Source organism: Panulirus ornatus, chromosome 34 (genome assembly GCF_036320965.1).
Source record: "Panulirus ornatus isolate Po-2019 chromosome 34, ASM3632096v1, whole genome shotgun sequence".
NCBI lineage: Eukaryota > Metazoa > Arthropoda > Malacostraca > Decapoda > Palinuridae > Panulirus > Panulirus ornatus.
In genome coordinates this window covers 5,755,943-5,782,785 of record NC_092257.1, presented here as the reverse complement: position 1 = coordinate 5,782,785, position 26,843 = coordinate 5,755,943, and the positions used below count along the sequence as shown (strand labels likewise).

The 26,843-nt window shown below is 40.1% G+C and overlaps 1 protein-coding gene across 3 annotated transcripts; it reads right to left on the bottom strand.

The window, feature by feature from the left end:
* Window positions 1–2,494: 2,494 nt before the first annotated feature.
* Window positions 2,495–26,503, bottom strand: LOC139759798 (methyltransferase-like 26). 3 transcript variants are annotated; one of them, XM_071682267.1, is made up of 4 exons: window positions 26,384–26,503; window positions 13,683–13,974; window positions 13,319–13,537; window positions 2,495–4,260 (listed from the first exon to the last, which is right to left on the bottom strand). In XM_071682267.1, exons 2-4 carry the CDS (start codon window positions 13,968–13,970, stop codon window positions 4,126–4,128), a joined length of 642 nt encoding a protein of 213 aa, XP_071538368.1. In that variant the 5' UTR covers window positions 13,971–13,974; window positions 26,384–26,503; the 3' UTR covers window positions 2,495–4,125. The 3 variants fall into 3 exon arrangements, with proteins under 3 accessions (XP_071538368.1, XP_071538366.1, XP_071538367.1); XM_071682265.1 differs by lacking the exon at window positions 26,384–26,503 and adding an exon at window positions 16,412–16,496; XM_071682266.1 differs by lacking the exon at window positions 26,384–26,503 and adding an exon at window positions 15,787–15,906.
* Between the last annotated feature and the right edge of the window lie 340 nt (window positions 26,504–26,843).

Below are 26,843 nucleotides of genomic sequence, written 5' to 3'. Positions count from 1 at the left end.
AGTGGATACAGACTTAAAATTTCAGGTATCTTGTTATAAACGAAAGGTGCTATGACATTTCTTGCAAGGTATGTTTAGATCTATCCCTATAAGACTCAGTTTTTTCACATTCTTAAGACAGTATTTTAGTCTGTGTCCAAATTAGGTTTATGGTCTCTAACCTCTCAATAACTTAGTGAGCATTTCATGAGCCACTTGTGGTGTTGTAAGCCAATCATGAGAGTTATAAGCACTGTGCGAGCCATGCTGGTTTGTGATCACTGTATGAGCCATTTGCAGACTTATGAACACTTTGTGCACCATGCTGGTGTTGTGAACCAATGGTGGCACTGCAAGTACTGAATGAGTCCAGCTGGTGCAGTACAAAACCTGTTTTAGACTCATTTGAGAGTGATTCAAAGCCAGCTGACATTTGATTTGTATTAGGAAATTTCTGAGCAAAGTATTGTATCTTAAGCAAAGTAGAATCACCTGATAAATATAGTTGCTGAAAAAAAAGATAATCCATTCGAGAACAACATATGCTATTATGAGACCTTTATTTATTGGCCTTACTGGTACCAGTCTGAGTGAAATGGGGACGTATGTGCATCTCATCTGCTCCATGTAACTGGAAGATGAGTTAACATTATAAACAGAGATAAATAGTTAGCTAACTAAATAGATAAACAAAAAACTTGAAGACAGCTTTTTCCATTCTGAGATTAGGTTCTTTGATACAGCAGAGTAATGGAGAAACATTGGCTCTGGTATTCTGCACTACTACAGATAATTTTTGCACACCATCTTAGTGTCTCAGGGCATGTTAAGGGGACCAGACTATAAGTGCTAAGAAAAGGTATAACCAACTTTCTGCACAATTTCCCCAGATCTGGAGTATCCGGGTGAGGCCAACGACATTGTTCGCACAGACCACTACATCGCAAGTGTCTCCTGTGCCTTCGAACTCTACAGATACCCTTTTGACACACAGATTTGCAGTCTAGACCTCCAACTGCTGTCCATCTACGAAAAGCATGTGCGCTTTGGTGTGGAAGAAGGAAATGTCTCATACAGTGGACCTGTGGATCTTGCTCGCTATTCCATCCACAATATGCACATAAGTGATGCGACCTCAGGGAACAGCCACCTGAACATTGTGTTTGAGCTGCGCCGACGTAAGGGCATGACAGTGATGTCGACCTTTGTGCCTTCAGTGCTTCTTGTGTTGGTCAGTTGGGTCACACTCTTTGTGAAGCTGGAAGCACTCAATGTGCGGGCCATGATGTCCTTGACGACCCTTCTTGTTCTCTACACACTCTTCGCTAATCTCTCAAGCTCACTCCCCACCACTGCCACCATCAAGCTCATTGACATCTGGTTCTTTTTCATCATCTTCCTTCTCTTTGCAAACATCATTGTGCAGATCTTTGTTGATATAGAGAACAGTGGCCCCAATATGAAAAGATACCCAATTCAAAGGACTGTTGTTCCAAAGGATGGAAAACTCTTAAATAAGCCTACTGAATCCACTTCTGTCAGACTGTATGTGTGGTACAGAAAATTTATTTTGCCAGGAATCATTTTTGTTTTCAATATTATTTTTTGGATAACAGTCTTTTCATAGATAACAGTCTTTACATAGACCAGAAAGTGGGAAAAATATCAAGCTAAACTTAAATACTTAACACTATTCACCCATTATCAAACTAAAAGAGAATATCTACACATAATTACAGTATTCTAACATTTTAACTGTCTAGTGATTGATGGAACCAACTTGCGTATGGCAATACTCCATTATATGCTGAGAATTCTTTGTGAAGTGAATCTTTTGCACTTGTAACTAAACCTTAGGCACAAGTTCTGAACTGTTACAGAAGTGTTACAATTATTCTGCTCCAAAAGCAATCATAGTCAAAATATCCACTGAACATAAATCATAAATGAAATTAATGATCACAAGATAGAAGTCATATCAAACCTTTGATGCTTCATGATCATAAATCCCTTATTTGTGTATCATTAGTTCACTACAATGCTATTTATGAGGTTCTACTGATACCCTGTCATCAGTGTCACTGTTAAACAGGTTCTCTCGTGTTGACAGTGTCTTAAGTAGGTGAATTTTGGTGTCTTTTGAAAATTCTACACACAGCCTTTCTGAATCCCTGACAGAAGGATGGGGAAACCTTGTTGGGGATATTATCAGTGGCACTGTCAGGCTGGTTAGGGTCACTGTTGGCACTGGCAAGCTGGTCAGGGCCACTGTCAACAAATGTTTCACCCTCTCATAATTTTAAACCTCACATGAATTTCTGCTTGGTTATTCGCAAGTCTAAATAAGTATGTAACTAAAATTCCAATAACTTTAAACACACATGTCCTGGAATTACAAATATTTATACACACACATTCTAACAGCAAGTTGTATGAATATTATCTACCATATATTTCATTGTAAATGAATTCTAGCTGAACCTCTCTCACAAAAGGAATCAAATAAAAGAAAATCTGAAATACAGTTTTCATGTAATTGAAGTGCTCCATGATTAGCAGCCCAAAAGTAGTGACTGAGCAGATACAAAAGTTACAGGTATGAAGTTACAAGACACCAAGAGAGTGGCACAGTGGAATGAAGTATCTGCTCTATATTTGAAAAAAAAAAAAAAGTCCAGAGGGGCTGACCAATACCAGCCAGTCAGCAAGACCAAGTACAGTAAAAAACCCTAGGTAGTTTTTAACTGAAGGAAAACTTATCATACCTATGTATCAAAACAAGCATAGTTTAGCTAATGTGAAAACCTACAATTGTAGAAAGATCTAGGCATGTGCTTTTATTACTTGCATTTTCAAGAGAATGCACAAGAAACTCAAAATATATGAATAAATCTGATACAGCATAAATTTGCCTGTATTTTTCATATAAAAGTCTAACTTTCATTATATGCCTATCATAATTCAATCATCAATTTCTTTTCTTTTCTGGTTGAGAAACCCTTAAATTGATTGTAAATTTTGCAAGCAAAGTCTGGTGACCTGATCGATGCATGGGATGTACAAGAAAATATCAAACTCCCTCTAAAAACCCAAATTTTAGTGCATGAAATATATACATCTGAAATATGAAAAAATACAAAATCTATTATGGTGTGCACATAAATTGAAATCTAACAGCAGCAAAAATGACTATGCACCCATTATCAAAGATTGTCATGTTGGTACTGGTTTCCTAAACATAACCTGCATAGTCCTGAAGTCATTCATCCCTGTACACTTCATCCTATACAAAGCATTTCAAAAACTGCTTGCCTGAACTATCATAATGTTCTAAAAGGCATCAATTTACACATAAGGCACAAATACAAGGGTAAGCAAATAGAAGAAATCACAATAATGTGCACCTTCATATCCACATACCCTTTTCACTTCATGAAGTTAAAATATCAATAAATATATTGCACTGAAAAATATGAACTACATGAACATACATATTTTGTCATACTTTAATTTTCAACTAGCATCATTAATGCTCCCTCAAAAAACTTCTATCATTTATGAATGAAAACCAGTACTTAAACCTTTTGGCATAACAAACTAACTGAAGTGAAAAGGTACTTCATTGCTTTGGCTGATACATTTCTTTTACAGGCCTGGAGACACCTGTACATTGGTAACAAGAAATAATTCCTAGTGCATACTGCAGCTCCCTAGTAAAATGTATTGTGACAAGCTAGAATCTTTAGACTTAATGAGTAAATGCCTTAAGAACAAGTTAGTTCGATGCAAGAAATAATCTTTGGTCTATTATAGTAGGAATATTTAGTTTGTTTAATAAAAATGAATTGAACAGGGTAGAGTTATGTGGGTAAACACGCTAGTGATAGAGTTCATCAATCAGTGCTAGAATTCACAAATCTACTTATCATTATCATCAGTGGAAAACAAATTAGGTTCAGAATGCAGCATAACTTGAACATCTAGTTTTCACTTGCATCAACACTTACCATGTATTACTCAAGCTCAATGAGTGTAATGTTTCTCACATTATAAAATTACATTTCACAAGGAATTTGGTCACCCTGGACATGTTAATTTTCCCACCAGTCTTAGCCAGACAGGAGAGAACACAAGAGTTTAGTCTAATCATTCAGTCTTCAACCAAATAAGAGTCTTGTTGTTTGCAGGCATGTTGAACATTGCATCAAATACAAGACCATTTTTTTTGGCTTCCTTCTCCAGGTCATCAACGTCACGAAGACCCCACGCATCATTTTGTTTCTAAAAGTAACAATTCAAAAACCAAAATGTATACCAATCTAATGGATTATTTCTTAAAAACTATGACAGACTTCATACCACAACAAAGACTCCAAGCACTGAAATGCCCTCAACTTTCTGCATGCATACATATCACACTACAACCTGACTGGTCTTGTCTTGATAGAAAATGAAGGTAGTTGAAGGTGAATCTTGCTCCCCAGGCCAACCACACACGCATTACCCCCCTTAACCACAAGGTACCCCCCAACTTTCCCTTTAATGGCCATGGACATAGTTTCTGCTTTGTCATGGCAGTAAGAATATGTACAGGTCTGTGTGCCTGTATCAGGAATTGAATCTGTGTGAAATGTTTACAGCTGATTATGCAGATTTCTTCCATAAAACATGTGTACTGTATTGTTTCAATAAACTAAATTATCTGAACTCCTAACGAAGTGCAATGACCCGTCCATAACACTTTCACAAAAAAAAAAGATATTCATACCAAATCAATATGAATAAGTTACTTTTTTTCATACTTAACTGCCATTTCCCTCATCAGCAAGCTAGCATCACAAACAGATGAAGAAAGGCCACATTCGCTAACGTCCATTCCCTATCTGTGATGTGTAATACAATGAAACCACAGCTCTCTACCCACAACCAGGCCTCACAGATCTTTCCATGGTTTACCCCAGACATTTCACATGCCCTGGTTCAGCCCAATGACAGCACATCAACCCCAGTACATCACATCATTTCAATTCAATCAATCCCTTGCATGCCTTTCACCCTCTTCCATGTTCAGGCCCTGATCACTCAGAATATTTTCCATTCCCTCCTTCCATTTCCAGTTTGGTTTCCCTGTTCTTGTTTCCTCCAGTTTTGACACATGTATCCTCTTTGTCAACTTTTCCTCACTCATTCTCTCAATACATCCAAACCATTTCAGCACACCCTCTTCAGCACTCTCAACCAGATGCTTTTTATTACAAAATATCTCTCTAATCCTTTCGTTATCTATTTGATCCAACCCCATCACACCAAATATTGTCCACAAACATTTCCAACACATCTACCCTTCTCTGCACAGCCTTATCTATAGGCCATGCCTCACATCCATTAGGGAAGCAGTGCTGGTATGTGCAAGAGATGCATGTGGCATACAAAAGGTGGGAGGAGGGCAGATTAAAAAGGGTAGTGAGTTATGGGATGAAGATGTAAAGTTGCTAGTGACAGATAAAAAAGAGGCATTTGGGTGATACTTATGAGGAAGGAGTACAAATGATTGCGACTGAAGGTCAAGAGGGAGGTACAAGGGTCGAAAAAGAGAGCAAATAAGAGTTGGGGTGGGCGAGCATCTGTAAACTTTTGGAAGGATGTTGATAATGTGTGAAAAGCAGAGATCAAATGAGAACATTGATGAAGGGGGTAAAAAGGGAAGTGGAGACATATAATGATGAAGTAAGGAGATGGAGTGAGCATTTTGAAGGACTTCTGAATGTGTTTGACAATAGGGTATACGGGTTGGTATATGAAATGAGTCATGGATAGTGGTTTGGTGAAAAGAAAAGAGGTAGTGAAGGCTTAAGTAAGATGAAATGTGGCAAGTTGGCTGGAGTGGATGGTATTGCACCTGAATTTATTTAGAAAGGGGGTGACTGTATTGTTGACTGGTTGGTAAGAATTTTCAGTATATGTATGGATAATGTAAGGACTACTATTCCTTCAAATATAACTATTTTTGCCCTCCCAGATACTGTTCTCTCTTTCACATGTTCTTCAATGCTCCTAGAACTTTCACCCTCTCACCAAACCTGACTCACTTCCATTTTCACTGTTTTAGTTGCTAACATGTTCACTCCCAGGTATCTAAATCAACCTCACTTTCTCCAAGTTTTCCCCATTCAAACTCACCCTAACTAACCTGTCCCTCAACCATGCTGAACCTAATAACCTTGATTTTATTGACATTTTCTCTCAACTTCCTCCTTTTACACACTCTCGAAACTCAGTCACTAACTTCTGCAGTTTCTCACTCAAATCTGCCACCAGTGCTGTATCAACAGCAAACAACTGACTCACTTCTAAGGCCCTCTCATATCTCACAGACTCCATACTAGCCCATCTCTCCAAGACTCTCACACATACCTCTCTTACTAACAAGTCCATAAATAAATCAAAGAATCATGATGGCATGGCATACCCCTGCCACAGATCAGCTTTCATGTTGAACCATTCACTCTCCTCTTTTCCTATCTATACACATGCCTTATACTTTTGGTAAAAGCTTCTCACTGCTTCTCATAGCTTTCCTCTCATACTATATATTCTTAAGACCTTCCACAAGACATCTTTATCAACTCTATCATATGCTTTCTCCACATCCATAAATGCCACATACAAATCCGTCTCTTTCTCTAAGCATTTCTCAAAAACATTGTTTAAAGCAAACACCTGATCCACACATTCTCTAGTACTTCTGAAGCCTCACTGCTTCTCTCTAGTCACAACCCTCCTGTATGAATTACCAGGTAAACTCACAAAATCATACCTCTCTAGTTTCAACATTCTTCTTTATCCCCCTTGCCTTTAAACAGTGGCATTATACAAGCATTATACCAATCCTCTGGCACCTCATCATGATCCATACATACACTGAAAATCCTTATCACCCAATCACCAATACAGTCACTCACTTTCTAAATAAATTCAACTGTAATACCATTCACTCCAGCCGCCTTGCCACATTCCATTTTACATAATGCTCTCACCACCTCTTTTCTCTTCACCAAACCATTCTCCATGACTCACTTTGTATACCATCCAAACCCAAATACCCTATATTCAAAAGCTCTTCAAATTGCTCCATTTCACTTCATTACAATATGTCACCACTACCCTTGTTGCCCCATCACCAATGTTCCCATCTGTACTCTTGTTTTTCACATATTATCAAACCTCCTTCCAAAACACCTTCTTCTCCTGAAAGTTTACTGATGCTTGGTCACCCTAACTCTCATTTGCCCTTTTTTTTTTTAGACCCCTGCACCTTCCTCTAGACCACTAATCACAATCATTTGCACTCCTTCCCTGTAAGTACCACCCAAATGCCTCTCCTTTCTCTTTCATTAGTATCTTTACTTCATACCATAATTCACTACCCTTTCTAATCTGCCCATCTCCAACCTTTTGCATGCCACATGCATCTCTCGCACATACCAGTCCAGTACTGCTTACCTCCCATTCCTCATCCACTCCCTTTGCTTCATTTACTCTCACTTTTTGCCATAATACATTCAATCTCTCCTGATATTTCTTCACCCTAGTCAGTTTTCCAAGCTCACTTACTCTCACATTTGCTACTCATCAAAACTGTTTCCTCTTTTCCAAAGGCTCTACAAATCTTCACACTCGCCTCCAAGAGATAGAGATCAGACATCCCACCTGCTACCCCTTTCAGCACACTTACATCCAAAAGTTTATCTTTTACACGCCTATCAATTAATGTGTAATCTAATAATGCCCGCTGACCATCTCTCCTAGTCATACATGTATACTTGTGTATATCCCTCTTTTTATACCAGGTATTCCCAATCACTGGTCCTTTTTCAGCACAAAGCTCCACAAGCTGTTCACCATATCCACTTATAATACTGAATACCCCATGCCCCCTAATCATACCCTGAACTACCAGAATACTCACCTTCACATTCAAATCACCCATCACTAACACCCAGTCTCTTATATCAAAACAGCTGACACACTCACTCAGCTGCTTCTAAAACACTTGCATCCCATGATCTTTCTTCTCATGACCAAGTGCAAAAGCAGTAATCACCCATCATTTGCCCTCTACTTTCATTTTAACCCACATCAGTCTAGACTTTACTTCCATACATTCACACACTTCCACAACTGCTTCAGGACTAGTGCTACTCCTTCCTTTACTCTTGTCCTTTCAAAACCCCTGACTTTACTCCTAGGCATTTCCAAACCATTCTTGCCCCTTAATTTTGATCTTTGTTTCTGAGCCAAACATCCAGGCCTCTTTCATAAAACACTAACTATCTCTCCTCTCTTCTCATCTTGGTTACATCCACACACTTTTAGACATCCAAGCCTGAGCCTTCAAGGAGCAAGAGCACTCCCTGCTTGGCTCCTGTTCCCTCTTTTAGAAATGGAGAGATATCCAGCCCCCTATATCCTACTCTCTTTAGTTACCTATGACACACAAAGAATACAAAGGTAGAATTAATTCTTTCTCCTCTACCTCAGGAGGTATGTGTCTCAGATGTGGATGGGATAAGGAGATGGGGGAGCCCAAATTGGAGATGGAAGGATAGAGAGTAAAAAATTGTGAGTGGTCTGGGCCTGAACATGCAGGAGAGAGAAGGGCAGGCATTGGACAATGAATTTGAGTGATGTGGTATACAGGAGACACTGTGCTGTCATATGAACTGCTCCTGGGCATATGAAGCAACTGAGGAACACCATGGGAAGGACTGTGGGACCTGGTGGTGGATAAGGGTTATGGTTTTAGGATTATGATAACTGGGACTTCAGTGAATGTACAAACAGACATTAAACTGAAATTGAAAAATCTGCTAGGTCCATGTAATCACAATCACTCAAAAAAAGAAAAAAGCATCTGGGGTAAACCATGGAAAGGTCTGCGGGGCCTGGATGTGCATAGGAAGCTGTGGTTTCGATACATTACACATGATGGCTAGAGACTGAGTGTGAGCGAATGTGGCCTTTTTTGTCTGTTTTCCTGGCACTACCTCACTGAAGTGGGGGGCAGCAGTGCTGTTTCCTATGGGTGGGGTAGTGACAGGAATGGATAAAGGCAAGCAAGTATATGAATATGTACATGTGTATGTTGGAAAGGATCACAATTTTGCGCGTGATCAAGATATTCCTATGAGTCCACGGGGAAAATGAAACACAAAAAGTTCCCAAGTGCACTTTCGTGTAATAATCACATCATCAGGGGAGACACAAGGGAGAAATATAACAGTCAGTTGATATACATCGAAGAGACGATGCTAGGACGCCATTTGGTAAACATGTGGACAATCAGATGTTTACCAAATGGCGTCCTAGCTTCGTCTCTTCGATGTATATCAACTGACTGTTATATTTCTCTCATGTCTCCCCTGATGATGTGATTATTACACGAAAGTGCACTTGGGAACTTTTCGTGTTTCATTTTCCCCGTGGACTCATAGGAGAACATGTGTATATATCATAAAAACCTCCAACAGCCAGGATCAAACCCGGAACCCCTGTGCAACAGGCGGGTTCCCGGGTTCGATCCTTGCTGTCGGAGGTTTGTATGTTCCATGAAGGTCCATGTTCATATGCACTTTGTTTGTATGTGTATATACATGTATATGTCTGTGTATGTATATGTGTTTGTATGTATATGGGTGAAGGGCGCAAATGGGGAGGTGATAACAAGTAGTGGTGATGTGAGAAGGAGATGGAGTGAGTATTTTGAAGGTTTGTTGAATGTGTTTGATGACAGAGTGGCAGATATAGGGTGTTTTGGTCGAGGTGGTGTGCAAAGTGAGAGGGTTAGGGAAAATGATTTGGTAAACAGAGAAGAGGTAGTAAAAGCTTTGCGGAAGATGAAAGCCGGCAAGGCAGCAGGTTTGGATGGTATTGCAGTGGAATTTATTAAAAAAGGGGGTGACTGTATTGTTGACTGGTTGGTAAGGTTATTTAATGTATGTATGACTCACGGTGAGGTGCCTGAGGATTGGCGAAATGCGTGCATAGTGCCATTGTACAAAGGCAAAGGGGATAAGAGTGAGTGCTCAAATTACAGAGGTATAAGTTTGTTGAGTATTCCTGGTAAATTATATGGGAGGGTATTGATTGAGAGGGTGAAGGCATGTACAGAGCATCAGATTGGGGAAGAGCAGTGTGGTTTCAGAAGTGGTAGAGGATGTGTGGATCAGGTGTTTGCTTTGAAGAATGTATGTGAGAAATACTTAGAAAAGCAAATGGATTTGTATGTAGCATTTATGGATCTGGAGAAGGCATATGATAGAGTTGATAGAGATGCTCTGTGGAAGGTATTAAGAATATATGGTGTGGGAGGCAAGTTGTTAGAAGCAGTGAAAACTTTTTATCGAGGATGTAAGGCATGTGTACGTGTAGGAAGAGAGGAAAGTGATTGGTTCTCAGTGAATGTAGGTTTCCGGCAGGGGTGTGTGATGTCTCCATGGTTGTTTAATTTGTTTATGGATGGGGTTGTTAGGGAGGTGAATGCAAGAGTTTTGGAAAGAGGGGCAAGTATGAAGTCTGTTGTGGATGAAAGAGCTTGGGAAGTGAGTCAGTTGTTGTTCGCTGATGATACAGCGCTGGTGGCTGATTCATGTGAGAAACTGCAGAAGCTGGTGACTGAGTTTGGTAAAGTGTGTGAAAGAAGAAAGTTAAGAGTAAATGTGAATAAGAGCAAGGTTATTACGTACAGTAGGGTTGAGGGTCAAGTCAATTGGGAGGTGAGTTTGAATGGAGAAAAACTGGAGGAAGTGAAGTGTTTTAGATATCTGGGAGTGGATCTGGCAGCGGATGGAACCATGGAAGCGGAAGTGGATCATAGGGTGGGGGAGGGGGCGAAAATTCTGGGAGCCTTGAAGAATGTGTGGAAGTCGAGAACATTATCTCGGAAAGCAAAAAAGGGTATGTTTGAAGGAATAGTGGTTCCAACAATGTTGTACGGTTGCGAGGCGTGGGCTATGGATAGAGTTGTGCGCAGGAGGATGGATGTGCTGGAAATGAGATGTTTGAGGACAATGTGTGGTGTGAGGTGGTTTGATCGAGTAAGTAACGTAAGGGTAAGAGAGATGTGGGGAAATAAAAAGAGCGTGGTTGAGAGAGCAGAAGAGGGTATTTAGAAATGGTTTGGGCACATGGAGAGAATGAGTGAGGAAAGATTGACCAAGAGGATATATGTGTCGGAGGTGGAGGGAACGAGGAGAAGAGGGAGACCAAATTGGAGGTGGAAAGATGGAGTGAAAAAGATTTTGAGTGATCGGGGCCTGAACATGCAGGAGGGTGAAAGGCGGGCAAGGAATAGAGTAAACTGGATCGATGTGGTATACCGGGGTTGACGTGCTGTCAGTGGATTGAATCAAGGCATGTGAGGCGTCTGGGGTAAACCATGGAAAGCTGTGTAGGTATGTATATTTGCGTGTGTGGACGTATGTATATACATGTGTATGGGGGTGGGTTGGGCCATTTCTTTCGTCTGTTTCCTTGCGCTACCTCGCAAACGCGAGAGACAGCGACAAAGCAAAAAAAAAAAAAAAAAAAAAAAATTGATTGAGAGGGTGAAGGTATGTACAGAGCATCAGATTGGGTAAGAGCAGTGTGGTTTCAGAAGTGGTAGAGGATGTGTGGATCAGGTGTTTGCTTTGAAGAATGTATGTGAGAAATACTTAGAAAAGCAAATGGATTTGTATGTAGCATTTATGGATCTGGAGATGGCATATGATAGAGTTGATAGAGATGCTCTGTGGAAGGTATTAAGAATATATGGTGTGGGAGGCAAGTTGTTAGAAGCAGTGAAAAGTTTTTATCAAGGATGTAAGGCATGTGTACATGTAGGAAGAGAGGAAAATGATTGGTTCTCAGTGAATGTAGGTTTGCGACAGGGGTGTGTGATGTCTCCATGGTTGTTTAATTTGTTTACGGATGGGGTTGTTAGGGAGGTGAATGCAAGAGTTTTGGAAAGAGGGGCAATATGAAGTCTGTTGTGGATGAGAGAGCTTGGGAAGTGAGTCAGTTGTTGTTTGCTGATGATACAGCGCTGGTGGCTGATTCATGTGAGAAACTGCAGAAGCTGGTGACTGAGTTCGGTAAAGTGTGTGAAAGAAGAAAGTTAAGAGTAAATGTGAATAAGAGCAAGGTTATTAGGTACAGTAGGGTTGAGGGTCAAGTCAATTGGGAGGTAAGTTTGAATGGAGAAAAATTGTAGGAAGTAAAGTGTTTTAGATATCTGGGAGTGGATCTGGCAGCGGATGGAACCATGGAAGCGGAAGTGAATCATATGGTTGTGAGGCGTGGGCTATGGATAGAGTTGTGCGCAGGAGGGTGGATGTGCTGGAAATGAGATGTTTGAGGACAATGTGTGGTGTGAGGTGGTTTGATCGAGTAAGTAATGTAAGGGTAAGAGAGATGTGTGGAAATAAAAAGAGCGTGGTTGAGAGAGCAGAAGAGGGTGTTTTGAAATGGTTTGGGCACATGGAGAGAATGAGTGAGGAAAGATTGACCTAGAGGATATATGTGTCGGAGGGGGAGGGAATGAGGTGAAGTGGGAAACCAAATTGGAGGTGGAAAGATGGAGTGAAAAAGATTTTGAGTGATCGGGGCCTGAACATGCAGGAGGGTGAAAGGCGGGCAAGGAATAGAGTAAATTGGATCGATGTGGTATACCGGGGTTGACGTGCTGTCAGTGGATTGAATCAAGGCATGTGAAGCGTCTGGGGTAAACCATGGAAAGTTGTGTGGGGCCTGGAAGTGGAAAGGGAGCTGTGGCTTCGGGCATTATTGCATGACAGCTAGAGACTGAGTGTGAACGAATGGGGCCTTTGTTGTCTTTTCCTAGCACTACCTCGCACACATGAGGGGGGAGGGGGATGGTATTCCATGTGTGGCGAGGTGGCGATGGGAATGAATAAAGGCAGACAGTGTGAATTGTGTGCATGGGTATATATGTATGTGTCTGTGTGTGTGTATATATGTGTACATTGAGGTGTATAGGTATGTATATTTGCGTGTGTGGATGTGTATGTATATACATGTGTATGGGAGTGGGTTGGGCCATTTCTTTCGTCTGTTTCCTTGCGCTACCTCGCAAACGCGGGAGACAGCGACAAAGCAAAATAAAAATAAAAAATAAAAAAATATATATCTATACAATTTGTTAGATATACAGAGCCTAATTATTATGAATTAAAGTTACTACATCAAGAAAAACATGATATTCATGTTGGTCACAGCATGCAAAAGTTTCATGAAGGGTATTATAGATTTTAACAATTTTGTCATATCATACACTTACCTTTAAAGATTCATTAAAAGAGACATTACTCTCAGGAGTGATCTCTCCATGTATAGCATATGGTCCATATGTAACCATTATACCACCAGGCTTCAGGAGCTTTCCCGCTGAAGCAAACAGTCCTTCAGCACATGACCAAGGAGTGATGTGAACCATATTTATGTTGACAATCAAGTCGAGGGAATGGTCTGCAAATGCCTCAGGCCATTCACTGATGGGCTGGAAAAAGTATAGCTATCAGAAAAATAAAAGCCTGGAAGCTGGATGAATATTTGATTAAATATGCAATGCCTGATCATTATACAAATAATGGGTAATTGTCCTTTCTGATCCTCAAGAAAATGAAAGAGAAAAAATAACTTACCTTAGCAATGTCAATTACTAGTGGGTCCTTTACATTTTGCAACTTTTCTTCAGCTATGTAGCTCTTAATACTCTCAAGATACTTTTGATCAATATCAGAGGGTTGCCAGGATATTTTTGGAAATTTTTTAGCAAAATGAACTACATGTTGACCACTGCCTGAAGATATTTCCAGTGCTGATAATGATGCATCTGCGCCAAGCTTTTCAGGGATGACATCTTGCAAAACCACCAAAATTGGCTCTTTGTTGTTCTCTGGAGCTTTTACAACAATCTTTGCTTCAGACATGATTCTAGAATGAAAAGCAAAAAATCTAGTTTAGCAAAGCAATTACCTTTTCTAAATAATGTTTAGTATCCCAGATTATCATTATCATTATCATTATTATCATTATTATTATTATTATATAACCACAGAACCCATTTCCCTGATGGGACCTCTACAGCTTCAAGGCTGCATTACTTTTAACAGCAAGAAAATGATAGATTCCTTTGGAGTGAGAAGTTCCTTGATGTGACTGTACTCTCTTTTGTCTACAGAGGATGATAGTGTTCAGCCTTGTTGAAAGTGACTGGTAGTTACACTGCAAGTAACAAGTCACCTATGCCAAGGCTATCATCATCAGTGGACAGAAAAGTGTATAACCACATCAAAGACCTTGTTTAGTGAATCATTTCCATGCTCCTGCATAGACTGCCTCTTCAAAGATGAGGGAGCTCCACGAAAGGGGTTCAAAGAATATATGATAATGTTAAATTGCTTATTTTCTATTTTTAGCCATCAAGTTGAACTGTCAACTGAGACCAAACTCTCTATTCATGTCACTTTCCAGTACAAAATGCTTCCATCGCATATGATTCCGAACCATTCCTGTTGCATCTTCATACGAAACATCAATAACCCAACTGAAATTTCTCACCACATCCATCCATGTCTTCCATAGTACCTTCTGTATGATGATACACTTTACCAAGCCCATTACATCCCAAATATCTCCATACAGGTGTCCATCTAATTAATTTTTCACACCACATATTCTTCCCATATCTATTTTCTTCATTCTAGCCATCATAATATTTAAAGAATGATAAAAACCAAACAATAATCTACGCAGTTAATCAAAGGTGTAAAAAATGGGTGGCAACCTGATTCTCAACACACCTAAAATTCTACTTTCTTGACGAAGCATTACTGCAGATAGCAATGAGGTATATCTGAAAACATTTCCATTATTCATGAAAGCTTAGTGAAGGTACATTGCAGAAATGCCTCTGGGAAATGAGCGCTTTTGCATTTTAATGGTAGTATAGCGCATGGATAAGATGATAAAAATTGATGAATGAGATTTGTATCATTCTTAAATATGTAATAAATTAGAGTGGGGAGGGCTTTGAAAATCAGGTAAGTAAGGGTTTAATTAACATAAATGTAAGCAGAAAACATGTATAAATCAAAATAAACCTATGAAAATGTCTCGCAAAAGCTGAACATTACCTATTTTCAAATGCTTATAATATATGGGACTTATGGCCTTATGCTTACATCCAGTTTTTGTGTGATGTATGTTAAAGTGAACAAGTTACATATATAGACAAAGTCAAAAATTTAAGCAGTCTTGGTTTGAAGATGATAATGCAATTATCTCTACTTATGTTCATTCACAGAAAGTTTAAATAACTGGTAAAGTCTGAAAGACTTCTAGTTTAGCAACTCTATTTCATACTCCTGAAAAAATTACACTTCATTATCTCTACATGCAAGGCATTATCGCGGTTTGGCTTATTTTTTCTATGGGCTATATCAGATTGTTATGATTTTTTGGTTTGTGTGAAAGATGTTTTCTTACTCCACATTTTCCCACAGCTTCTTGCCCCTACCCACTTGGAGGAACGTCTTATTACATGAATGATGTTTTATATCATCTCCCTTTTCCTATTTTACCTCATTCTTAATATCTTTACCATGTTTTTATTAACTAATAATGATGCAGCACTAAAGCGCGCTATTACCCATTCTTCGCCATGTGGCATACACAAAAATATTTCTAATGAGTATTCTTCACCATGTGAAGGGTGCATCAGATACAATTGTTGATATATTTTACCTGTATCACTGAAATCTATGGTCTCAGTTGGCATGGGAAGTTAAATACAAGGTTTATGAAGTCTCAGTCGAATTCTGAAAGTGTTCAACCTATTTATATGCTTCACCTTCATGAGTATCTATCTCTCTGATGCCTGTTCCCTGGATAAGGCAAGAATCCACAAGCGCCAAAAGAACTCTAATGGTTCCAATTCTCTTTCACACTCCGTATTTTCCTTTCAGCGGGGATGAATAAAGTCAAAAGTATGTTTCTGGCCCTGCAATATCAACTACTATATCATAGTAACTCTGCAATATCTTTGTTCTTCACAGCCCTCACCAGTACTGATCATTATCGCAGAATCAATTGTAAAATGCTCCAAATCATCCTCTGCCTCTATTATTGTAGTCTCACACTACACATTCAGTGCAAGACAATAGCACTTTTCTTCCAGAGCTACATCCATAGTACACATCAAGTTCCTGAACAAATTGCAAAATGAAATATACTACCCACATAAAAGATCTACAGTTACGTAATACAAAGTCTTAAAACTTGAAGAGAAGATAGTTAGCTTCTCATGTATTACAAAATATAAGTATTTTCAAGTTATCCTGTACAATGTTTCAAAATCTTTAACATTTACCTGGAGCAGAGCCTGACACTTGGACCTAACGCACGTGCTGTTGTTATTGACATTTGTTGACATATGACGTCACCACCACCCTCACCAGATATTGCAACATCTCTTATTTAATCTATTTATAGATATTTCGTTTATGTGATATCATTCCTATTATCATATAAATATTCTTAATTATTTTTCTTATTACAATTAACTACTATGAAGTCTAAAAAGGAAGATATTTGTACATGAGGCCATATTTATTGTGGTTCAGTTATTGCTGTTGCACATGTTGGCGCTGCGCTCGGATCAGAGATTAGAACTTTCCAGCATTTTTGTGCCAGACATTCTCCTGCGAATCCCAAAGACGTGGTCTTCCACAAATAGAGAGTTTCAGTTTATTCTGTGACGTTAAGATACACTGGCAGTGTCTAGGTATTTTCATAAGGCAATACATAGCTGATACAGAGTCATTCTGAATTGTCATGATATTCTAAGGTAATGTATTTCATACGTGTCATTCATCTTGAAACATCACACATCCTGACCTAACTCAACGGAAGATTTTAAAGTAAATGGAAAGTACATGTGTAGCTACATTTCCCAAATTACAGGCTATGTAGCACTATTTATTTGTTCTTGATGCCTCGGATCTGTGATGTCCAACAGTTGAGCTTTTTCGGGATATAAATGTGAATGAAAAGGATGAATGCATATTTCCAACTTCTTTGATTGCATTGCCATGTGAGCTCCCACGAAAGTGGAGAACGATCACTTCAGTTTCTGCCAAAGAATGTGCAATGTGTATACCGCGCAAATATGGGTTAACCATGATGATTAATGGACGTGATATTTTGAGCGACACTAATTTCAAAGGTGAAATTGAAGACATTGCAAGTCGGGCAAGATGAAAATGTCACCTTCAAAATCTAACACCTTCAATGCTGTAATGAACTTAAGGGTAGTTTGCTCATCTATAAGTTAACATGGGTGCCTTCCGATGAATTAACATATAAATTGCACTATATGGACACTGCACTTTATCGAAACACATGGTGATGTATTCCTATGTATCATGTAGTGCTTGTATAAAGATCAGTAGTACAATATTTATTTATTTATTTATTTATTTTGCTCTGTCGCTGTCTCCCGCGTCAGCGAGGTAGCGCAAGGAAACAGACGAAAGAATGGCGCAACCCATCCACATACACATGTATATACATAGTACAATATAAGAGCTAATAAACATAGAGTTCCGGTGCTTGGCTTGTATACATAGACAGGTACCTAATATGTGCTAGTAATGGCGTCTCGAAAACGTGTCACTAATAAACGGCCATGCCAGGTTTGGATCTTCACGCACACAAGCATAAGGGAATGAGAGGAGGAACATGTGTACGGAGATCGCGTACGCCTTAGGAATATTCTTGAACACATGGTGATCAAATTTCTTCATTTGATGTTTACCAAATAACGATGATGGCTTTAATGACCCTGGCAGACGATTAGGCGTCCGGCCGAGGTAATCAACCACGTTTAAACACTGAGTAAACCAGCTAATGATACATTATCTCCCAAGCATATCACGAAATTGAGGCATATGCTGATTTGGGTAACAGAAGCTAACATGTTATATATCGGGGTCTCATTACTGCTTCTAAAAGAAACAATACTAAAGTATGTTTCGTTTAGTGACACTTGTATTTACAGTCACTAACCTAAGCACTGTGTCATTTATTCAGAGAGGAATTCTGCAATTTATATGCTCCAACTGAAAAGAATTATGTATTCCTGTTCTAGGTCATTGAACTACCTGTACTTTATGTATATTGATTTTTTTTTCCTGCAGCATTTAGTTCCAATAATTTTATTAAATTCTGTTGTTGTCATCGTCACAGGGAGAGCTGCTGAAAATAAAGAGGGATTTTGAAAGAAGAAATTAAAAGTGTAAGAGGAAGTACAAGAAAAAAGGCCCTCTTACCCCCGAAGACTCGGCCACAGCAACTACAAGGTTAGATATTATAGACAGTGTATGTAATTACGAACTAAACCATCTACGTTATTAGAGATATGTATGTGATTATTGCACTTACATGGGTAGTTACGAGATATGTATAGATGATTGCTAGACCTAAAGGGTTAGATAACTATCAAGGTTTCCCATACCCACCGTTTCCATAATGTTATAAGGATGGTGGGCCACGAATGAACTAGACTTAGCAGTGAGATTTATTTGACCAAAAAATTCTCGTTCTGTGGCGTGCCACACTTTTCGATCCCTTTGCTACGCAGCTGCGTTAAAAGTCCACGTCAATAAATGTCATCATTTCTCTTCCTCCTTTTTCATATTGTGCCTCAAAGTGTGTACGAAAGCTGACTCGTTACTATTTGGTATGTGATCACCAGACCGACTTGGTTAGATATTTAACTAGTTTATATGGAAACTAGTTTACATGGAAACTCAAAAGACTATCATTGAGAAACCAAATTATGTTATCCAGTTTTTTTCATACAGCAAAAATTGGTGAAAGATACATCATTCGAGAATAGCTTGTATATTCTGCAGTTATCCAGTCTTTTTCATACAGCAAAAGTTGGTGAAAGATACATCATTCGAGAATAGCTTGTATATTCTGCAGCTGTTTTGTTACGCCTTCAAACCCGGTATCCTTAACAGCGTAGGCTAAGAATGGGTTTCTTGACCGGCCAAACCGCTGTAATTCAGGATCATGACAACTGTGAGGATCATAGAGCAGCTTTGCTTACGAATTTCACGAAGCTTTTTGAACCAGGCTTGGCACCACACCTGGAGGGACAGATTGAATAGGAGCAAGAGTAATGAAAACACCAACGTCAACGTTTATTGCAGCTGTGTGCGCATTATAGCAGAAGTGCGCATGAGCTTAACGTAGTCTGGCACGGAGAAGGTAAGGGAAAGTGTGGCTCGCCCATAAAACGGGAATTTTCCTGGACCGATAACCCTCCGTGCTGAGTCTGCCGCATTTCTAACTCTCCATGTAAAACATGAGACTATGGACGTGGGAAATCTTCATTCTTGTTTTAGTACCTGTTGAATGAATCCATTTCATGACGAAACAAGGGAAAGGGTCAGTGTTGGAAGACTGAAGTAGGATATTTCTTACTGTTTGTTGATTATACACCAAATCTTTCACGAGTCGATCAGCTGACTATTATAATGTTACCCGATAATGGTTTTCGCAGTAAGCGCTTTCTGACTTTCAGTTTGACCTTGAAAGTCACTGATGAAAGTATATGTCCAAAATGCTGTTGCATGATTTTTGAGTTGGGTACAAAAGTGACTTCAGTAAGTAAAGATGAAAAGACATAGGACAATGCAGCTAACATGGTGGGTGAGTCGGAATACTGGCAAACAACAAAGATGCCTAGAGAAAATTAAGCATGCAACATATATTCCTTGAGCGTGCATGCACATTCACTGAATTTAGATAACTGCCTGCAGCTCACTTTTGCCAAGACGCAGTTATTTATCTATTCAGTTAATGCCATTGTGAACCAAATATGTAAATTCTCTTCAGTCTCGACAAAAGGCTGGGGAGTTGTAAGATCATTTGTAGGTCTCTGATTTCACCGTTACCGAAACGCCTCTCCGATATTGGGTAGAATACACGCAAAAACGACTTCAACTGAAGCTGTTAATTAACGTTCAGTTATTTATCGTTGTCGCTGATCATCTTCATGCCGATGACACTAAAAAGGGTGACACATAATAAGCTGGTATTGTATATTCAGTTGGGGGTATTAGAGTTTTGTGTTCAAGTCAGAACTTGGAAATCGTCTGCTACATAATTTGTACAAAACCAACACGGCTCTACAGAATGCACAGATAACCCTTGATTTTAAGCCTTAGTGATATCCCGCATCTAAGGAACCCGAGAAAGTTAATGACAAAAATTAGCGTAAAACAAGGGAAAACCTACATGACAGTTGTGTAAATAAACTAAAAAGAAAAAAGGAAATAAGGTCAGTGATGGTGCAGGTGGAAGTGTGTAGTGAAGTGTGGCGTGAGGGTGGTGAAGGGGAAGTATGGCGAGGGAAACTGTGGTATAGGGGAGTATGGTGTGGGGAAATTGTGGTATAGGGGTGGTGAAGGGGAATATAACGTGGGGAAATTGTGCTATAGGGGTGAAGGGGAGTATGGTGTGGTGAAATTGTAGTATAGGAGTGGTGAAGGGGAGTATGGTGTGGGGATATTGTGGTATAGGGGTGGTGAAGGGGAGTATGGTGTGGTGAAATTGCAGTATAGGAGTGGTGAAGGGGAGTATGGTGTGGGGATATTGTGGTATAGGGGTGGTGAAGGGGAGTATGGTGTGGGGAAATTGTAGTATAGGAGTGGTGAAGGGGAGTATGGTGTGGGGAAATTGTGGTATAGGAGTGGTGAAGAGGAGTATGGTGTGGGGAAACTGTAGTATTAGGATGGTGAAGGGGAGTATGGTGTGGGAAACTGTGGTGTGGGGGTGGTAATATTGACAATACGTTTTCTCCAGTATATAAGATTTGGGCCAAATCCTTTACTGCTATGATGGCCGCACGTGAAAACAGATGGATGTAAAGAACAATCGTGTACGACAGTGACGCGAAAAAAAAAGAAAAAATAAATCGTTACTAGTTGAATTATATGCACGGGAAACACGGCTTGAATGAGTGGTCAGTTTTTTGTGACACACAGTCCTGAAGGTCTTAATAATATTCTTGAGGGGGATTATAGAGTATTTTCATACCAATCCTAAGGAAAAAATATTACTCATATAAAGTGTGTGTGTGTGTGTGTGTGTGTGTGTAAAATGTAAAGAACGTATAAAATACCACTATGCACGATAAGTATCATTTGGCATTCCTTAATGTTGAATGTATATATATATATATATATATATATATATATATATATATATATATATATATATATATATATATATATATATGGGAGCGGGGGGCTGGAAATCCTCCCCTCTCGTTTTTTAATTTTCCAAAAGAAGGAACAGAGAAGGGAGCCAAGTGAGGATATTCCCTGAAAGGCTCAGTCTTCTGTTCTTAACGCTACCTCGCCAACGCGGGAAATGGCGAATAGTATGAAAATATATATATATATATATATATATATATATATATATATATATATATATATATATATATATATTTTTTTTTTTTTTTTTTTTTTTTTTTTAATTTGTCGCTGTCTCCCGCGTTTGCGAGGTAGCGCAAGGAAACAGACGAAAGAAATGGCCCAACCCCCCCCCCCCCATACACATGTACATACACACGTCCACACACGCAAATATACATACCTACACAGCCTTCCATGGTTTACCCCAGACGCTTCACATGCCTTGCTTCAATCCACTGACAGCACGTCAACCCCTGTATACCACATGACTCCAATTCACTCTATTTCTTGCCCTCCTTTCACCCTCCTGCATGTTCAGGCCCCGATCACACAAAATCCTTTTCACTCCATCTTTCCACCTCCAATTTGGTCTCCCTCTTTTCCTCGTTCCCTCCACCTCCGACACATATATCCTCTTGGTCAATCTCTCCTCACTCATTCTCTCCATGTGCCCAAACCATTTCAAAACACCCTCTTCTGCTCTCTCAACCACGCTCTTTTTATTTCCACACATCTCTCTTACCCTTACGTTACTTACTCGATCAAACCACCTCACACCACACATTGTCCTCAAACATCTCATTTCCAGCACATCCATCCTCCTGCGCACATCTCTATCCATAGCCCACGCCTCGCAACCATACAGCATTGTTGGAACCACTATTCCCTCAAACATACCCATTTTTGCTTTCCGAGATAATGTTCTCGACTTCCACACATTTTTCAAGGCTCCCAAAATTTTCGCCCCCTCCCCCACCCTATGATCCACTTCCGCTTCCATGGTTCCATCCGCTGACAGATCCACTCCCAGATATCTAAAACACTTCACTTCCTCCAGTTTTTCTCCATTCAAACTCACCTCCCAATTGACTTGACCCTCACCCCTACTGTACCTAATAACCTTGCTCTTATTCACATTTACTCTCAACTTTCTTCTTCCACACACTTTACCAAACTCAGTCACCAGCTTCTGCAGTTTCTCACATGAATCAGCCACCAGCGCTGTATCATCAGCGAACAACAACTGACTCACTTCCCAAGCTCTCTCATCCCCAACAGACTTCATACTTGCCCCTCTTTCCAGGACTCTTGCATTTACCTCCCTTACAACCCCATCCATAAACAAATTAAACAACCATGGAGACATCACACACCCCTGCCGCAAACCTACATTCACTGAGAACCAGGGTAAATAGGGTGCGTAAGACAAGGGAGCAAATGGGAACTTCAGTGAAGGGCGTAAATGGGGAGGTGAAAACAAGTAGCGGTGATGTGAGAAGGAGATGGAATGAGTATTTTGAAGGTTTGTTGAATGTGTCTGATGACAGAGTGGCAGATATAGGGTGTTTTGGTCGAGGTGGTGTGCAAAGTGAGAGGGTTAGGGAAAATGATTTGGTAAACAGAGAAGAGGTAGTAAAAGCTTTGCGGAAGATGAAAGCCGGCAAGGCAGCAGGTTTGGATGGTATTGCAGTGGAATTTATTAAGAAAGGGGGTGACTGTATTGTTGACTGGTTGGTAAGGTTATTTAATGTATGTATGACTCATGGTGAGGTGCCTGAGGATTGGCGGAATGCGTGCGTAGTGCCATTGTACAAAGGCAAAGGGGATAAGAGTGAGTGCTCAAATTACAGAGGTATAAGTTTGTTGAGTATTCCTGGTAAATTATATGGGAGGGTATTGATTGAGAGGGTGAAGGCATGTACAGAGCATCAGATTGGGGAAGAGCAGTGCGGTTTCAGAAGTGGTAGAGGATGTGTGGACCAGGTGTTTGCTTTGAAGAATGTATGTGAGAAATACTTAGAAAAGCAAATGGATTTGTATGTAGCATTTATGGATCTGGAGAAGGCATATGATAGAGTTGATAGAGATGCTCTGTGGAAGGTATTAAGAATATATGGTGTGGGAGGCAAGTTGTTAGAAGCAGTGAAAAGTTTTTATCGAGGATGTAAGGCATGTGTACGTGTAGGAAGAGAGGAAAGTGATTGGTTCTCAGTGAATATATATATATATATATATATATATATATATATATATATATATATATATATATATATATATATATATATATATATATATATATCATACTATTCGCCATCTCCCGCGTTGGCGAGGCACCGTTAAGAACAGAGGACTGAGCCTTTCAGGGAAATCCTCACTTGGCCCCCTTCTCTGTTCCTCCTTTTGGAAAATTAAAACGAGAGGGGAGGATTTCCAGCCCCCCCGCTCCCTCCCGTTTTAGTCTTCTACGACACACAGGGAATACGTGGGAAGTATTCTTTCTCTCCTATCCCCAGGGATAATATATATATATATATATATATATATATATATATATATATATATATATATATATATATATATATATATATATGGTAATGAACCACACTGAAGAAAGGCCATAACCGCCACTGAAACACATCCAAAAGGCACTGCAGACAATATTGTTGTAAAATAAACTGTCTGCTCTGAGCATTGTATGCTTCGAAAGTGACCAACAAAAAACCCCTTCCCCCCATGGTTGAAATCAACAAACCCCATTGCCATGACTAGCAACCTCATCATTAAGACCAACAACTCCAAGACCAACAACCCTATCAGTAAGACCAACAACCCCATCAGTAAGATCAACAACCCCATCAGTAAGACCAACAACCCTATCAGTAAGACCAACAACCCCATCAGTAAGATCAACAACCCCATCAGTAAGACCAACAACCCCATCAGTAAGACCAACAACCCCATCAGTAAGACCAACAACCCCATCAGTAAGATCAACAACCCCACCAGTAAGACCAACAACCCCATCAGTAAGACCAACAACCCCATCAGTAAGATCAACAACCCCATCAGTAAGACCAACAACCCCATCAGTAAGATCAACAGTCGCCAACGCCACGACCAAGAACCCCATTTCAAAAGCAACAACCCCATCACTACGATCAACAACCCCATTGCCAAGAACAAGGATCCCATGGCCACAGTAACCTCATCAGTGAGACCAACAACCCCCTCACTATGATCATCAACCTCACAGTAAGACCACAACCCCAAGACCAACAATCAAAAACCTCAGCAATGAGACAACCTCAATCAAAGACCAACAACTCCCTCACTACGATCATCAACCTCACTGTAAGACCACAACCCCAAGACCAACAATCCCATCGCCACAATCAACAACCTCAGCAATGAGAATAACAACCTCATTCTATGACCAACAACCTCCATTACAATCAGCAACCTCATCAGAGACTAACAACATCCTAAGACCAACAACCCCACAACCCCCTCTGCGATCAGCTACCTCATCAGTAAGACCAACAACCCCTCACTATAATCAACAACCTCATCAGAAAGACCATAAACCCCATCCCATGACTTACAACCCCGTCAGTAAGACCAGCAACACCATCCCAAGACCAACAGTCCTATCGCCACAACCTCATCAGTAAAACCAACAGCCCTCTTTCAAGACCAACAACCTCATCAGTAAGACCACAACCCGATCACTACGACCAACAACCCCATCCCAAGACCAAGCACCCCCATCAGTAAGGCCAACAACCCCATTGCCACAACCCGTAACCCCCATCCCCATACCACCAACCTCATCGCTACGACTAACAACCCCACTGACAACCTCATTGCCACGACCAATTCGCTCTGTGTATAGAAAACCCCTACCGTACAATAATAATACAACCGTCATTCACAGTAAACTATTCATAACTTCTGTCCCACCAGTGAACCTCATTACATTAGTAATTACAAGAAATACTATGTGAACGGCCATGGTTATGTAGGTCACTTAGATGCTCGAGTTGTGATGTTCGAGGGTTTGGTGTGGGGGAAGAAGTATGGTGTGGGGGAAGAGTGGTGTGGGGTTGTGTAGTGAGGAGGAAGTATGGTCAAGAGGAAGTGTGGTGTAGTGAGGAGGAAGTATGGTGTGGAGGAAGTGTGGTGTGGGGTGGTATAGGAGGAAGTACGGTGTGGAGGGAAATGTGGGTAAGTGTGGTGTGGGGTAAGTAGGGTGGAGGCGGAAGTGTGATGTGGGGAGAGGATGATTTTAGTGGAAGTGCGGTGTGGGAGAAAGTGTGGTGCGAAGATTGGCAATGAAAGCTTCATAGCTGTGTGGGGTGTGGATACGCACTGTGGAGGGTGAGATGTGTGGTGTGGATACATATTAAGGAGGCCGTAGGTTGAGCTATGTAGTGTGGATACATATATGGATAGCTTAGGCTGAGCTGTACGTGGATACATATCACGGAGGGTGTAGGGTGAGGTGTGTGGTGTGGATACATATTGTGAGGGGCGTGGGCCGTGCTGGGGTCCTGTGGTGGGGGGTGTGGCACAGTTCGCACCGAGAAATATGCGAGAGTAAGTGACCCCCTAAACATACCCGAGTTTAAAAAATTCCAGATCCGGGGCGGAGCAGAGGATTGATATGATTCATCACTGGACAGATAACTACATATTTTCCTTTCTTTTTTAGAAAAAAAAATTACATGATGTTTTGGTGTTTTGGTCAAGCAGTTCCGTTAGCTCCGACATATGTTTTTCTTTCAATCAATACCACAGCTCCACGGGAGTACACGGAATTACCAGTACACGAGATCATTACTGTTGAATGTCCTGCAAAACGATATATAATGATATACGTCCTGTGTGATATAGAAAACCGCAATGATTTGGACTAGATGACTCACACTGAACCTATCGGGGTCAAATCAGCTTCCCTCCCATCCTAGAGTAGATTTGGCGGAGACCTCATCTAACATTCATACTAACGGCACTCGTAAATTAATATATGCACAGTACCAACAGACTGGATATGACAATGAATAACTCACAAGGCGTCGGAGCAGAGAAATCCCGCTTGCGGTGCGTGTGATACAGCCACTCGTGGTACGTAAACAGTGGAAAGCTGCAGCTGTAGCGACAGGCCAGCTGAGGGGGAGCTGCCATGTATCGCCAGCAGGGCCATCCGTACACTCGTACTGCTTGTTGCTTGTCATGGTGCAATATATGTATATGTATACATATATATGTATATTTTTTTTTCATTTGGTACATATTATCAGGTCATTGATGGAAATAATGTTTCACTTATCATTATTCAGGGTGGTCCTGTATGGTTTGTGAAAAGAATTACGATATCAATTGGTGGTGATCGATTTGCATCATGCGAGATTACTTGAACAGTATATATATATATATATATATATATATATATATATATATATATATATATATATATATATATATATATAATGATACATATATATAAATTAAATATATATATATATATAT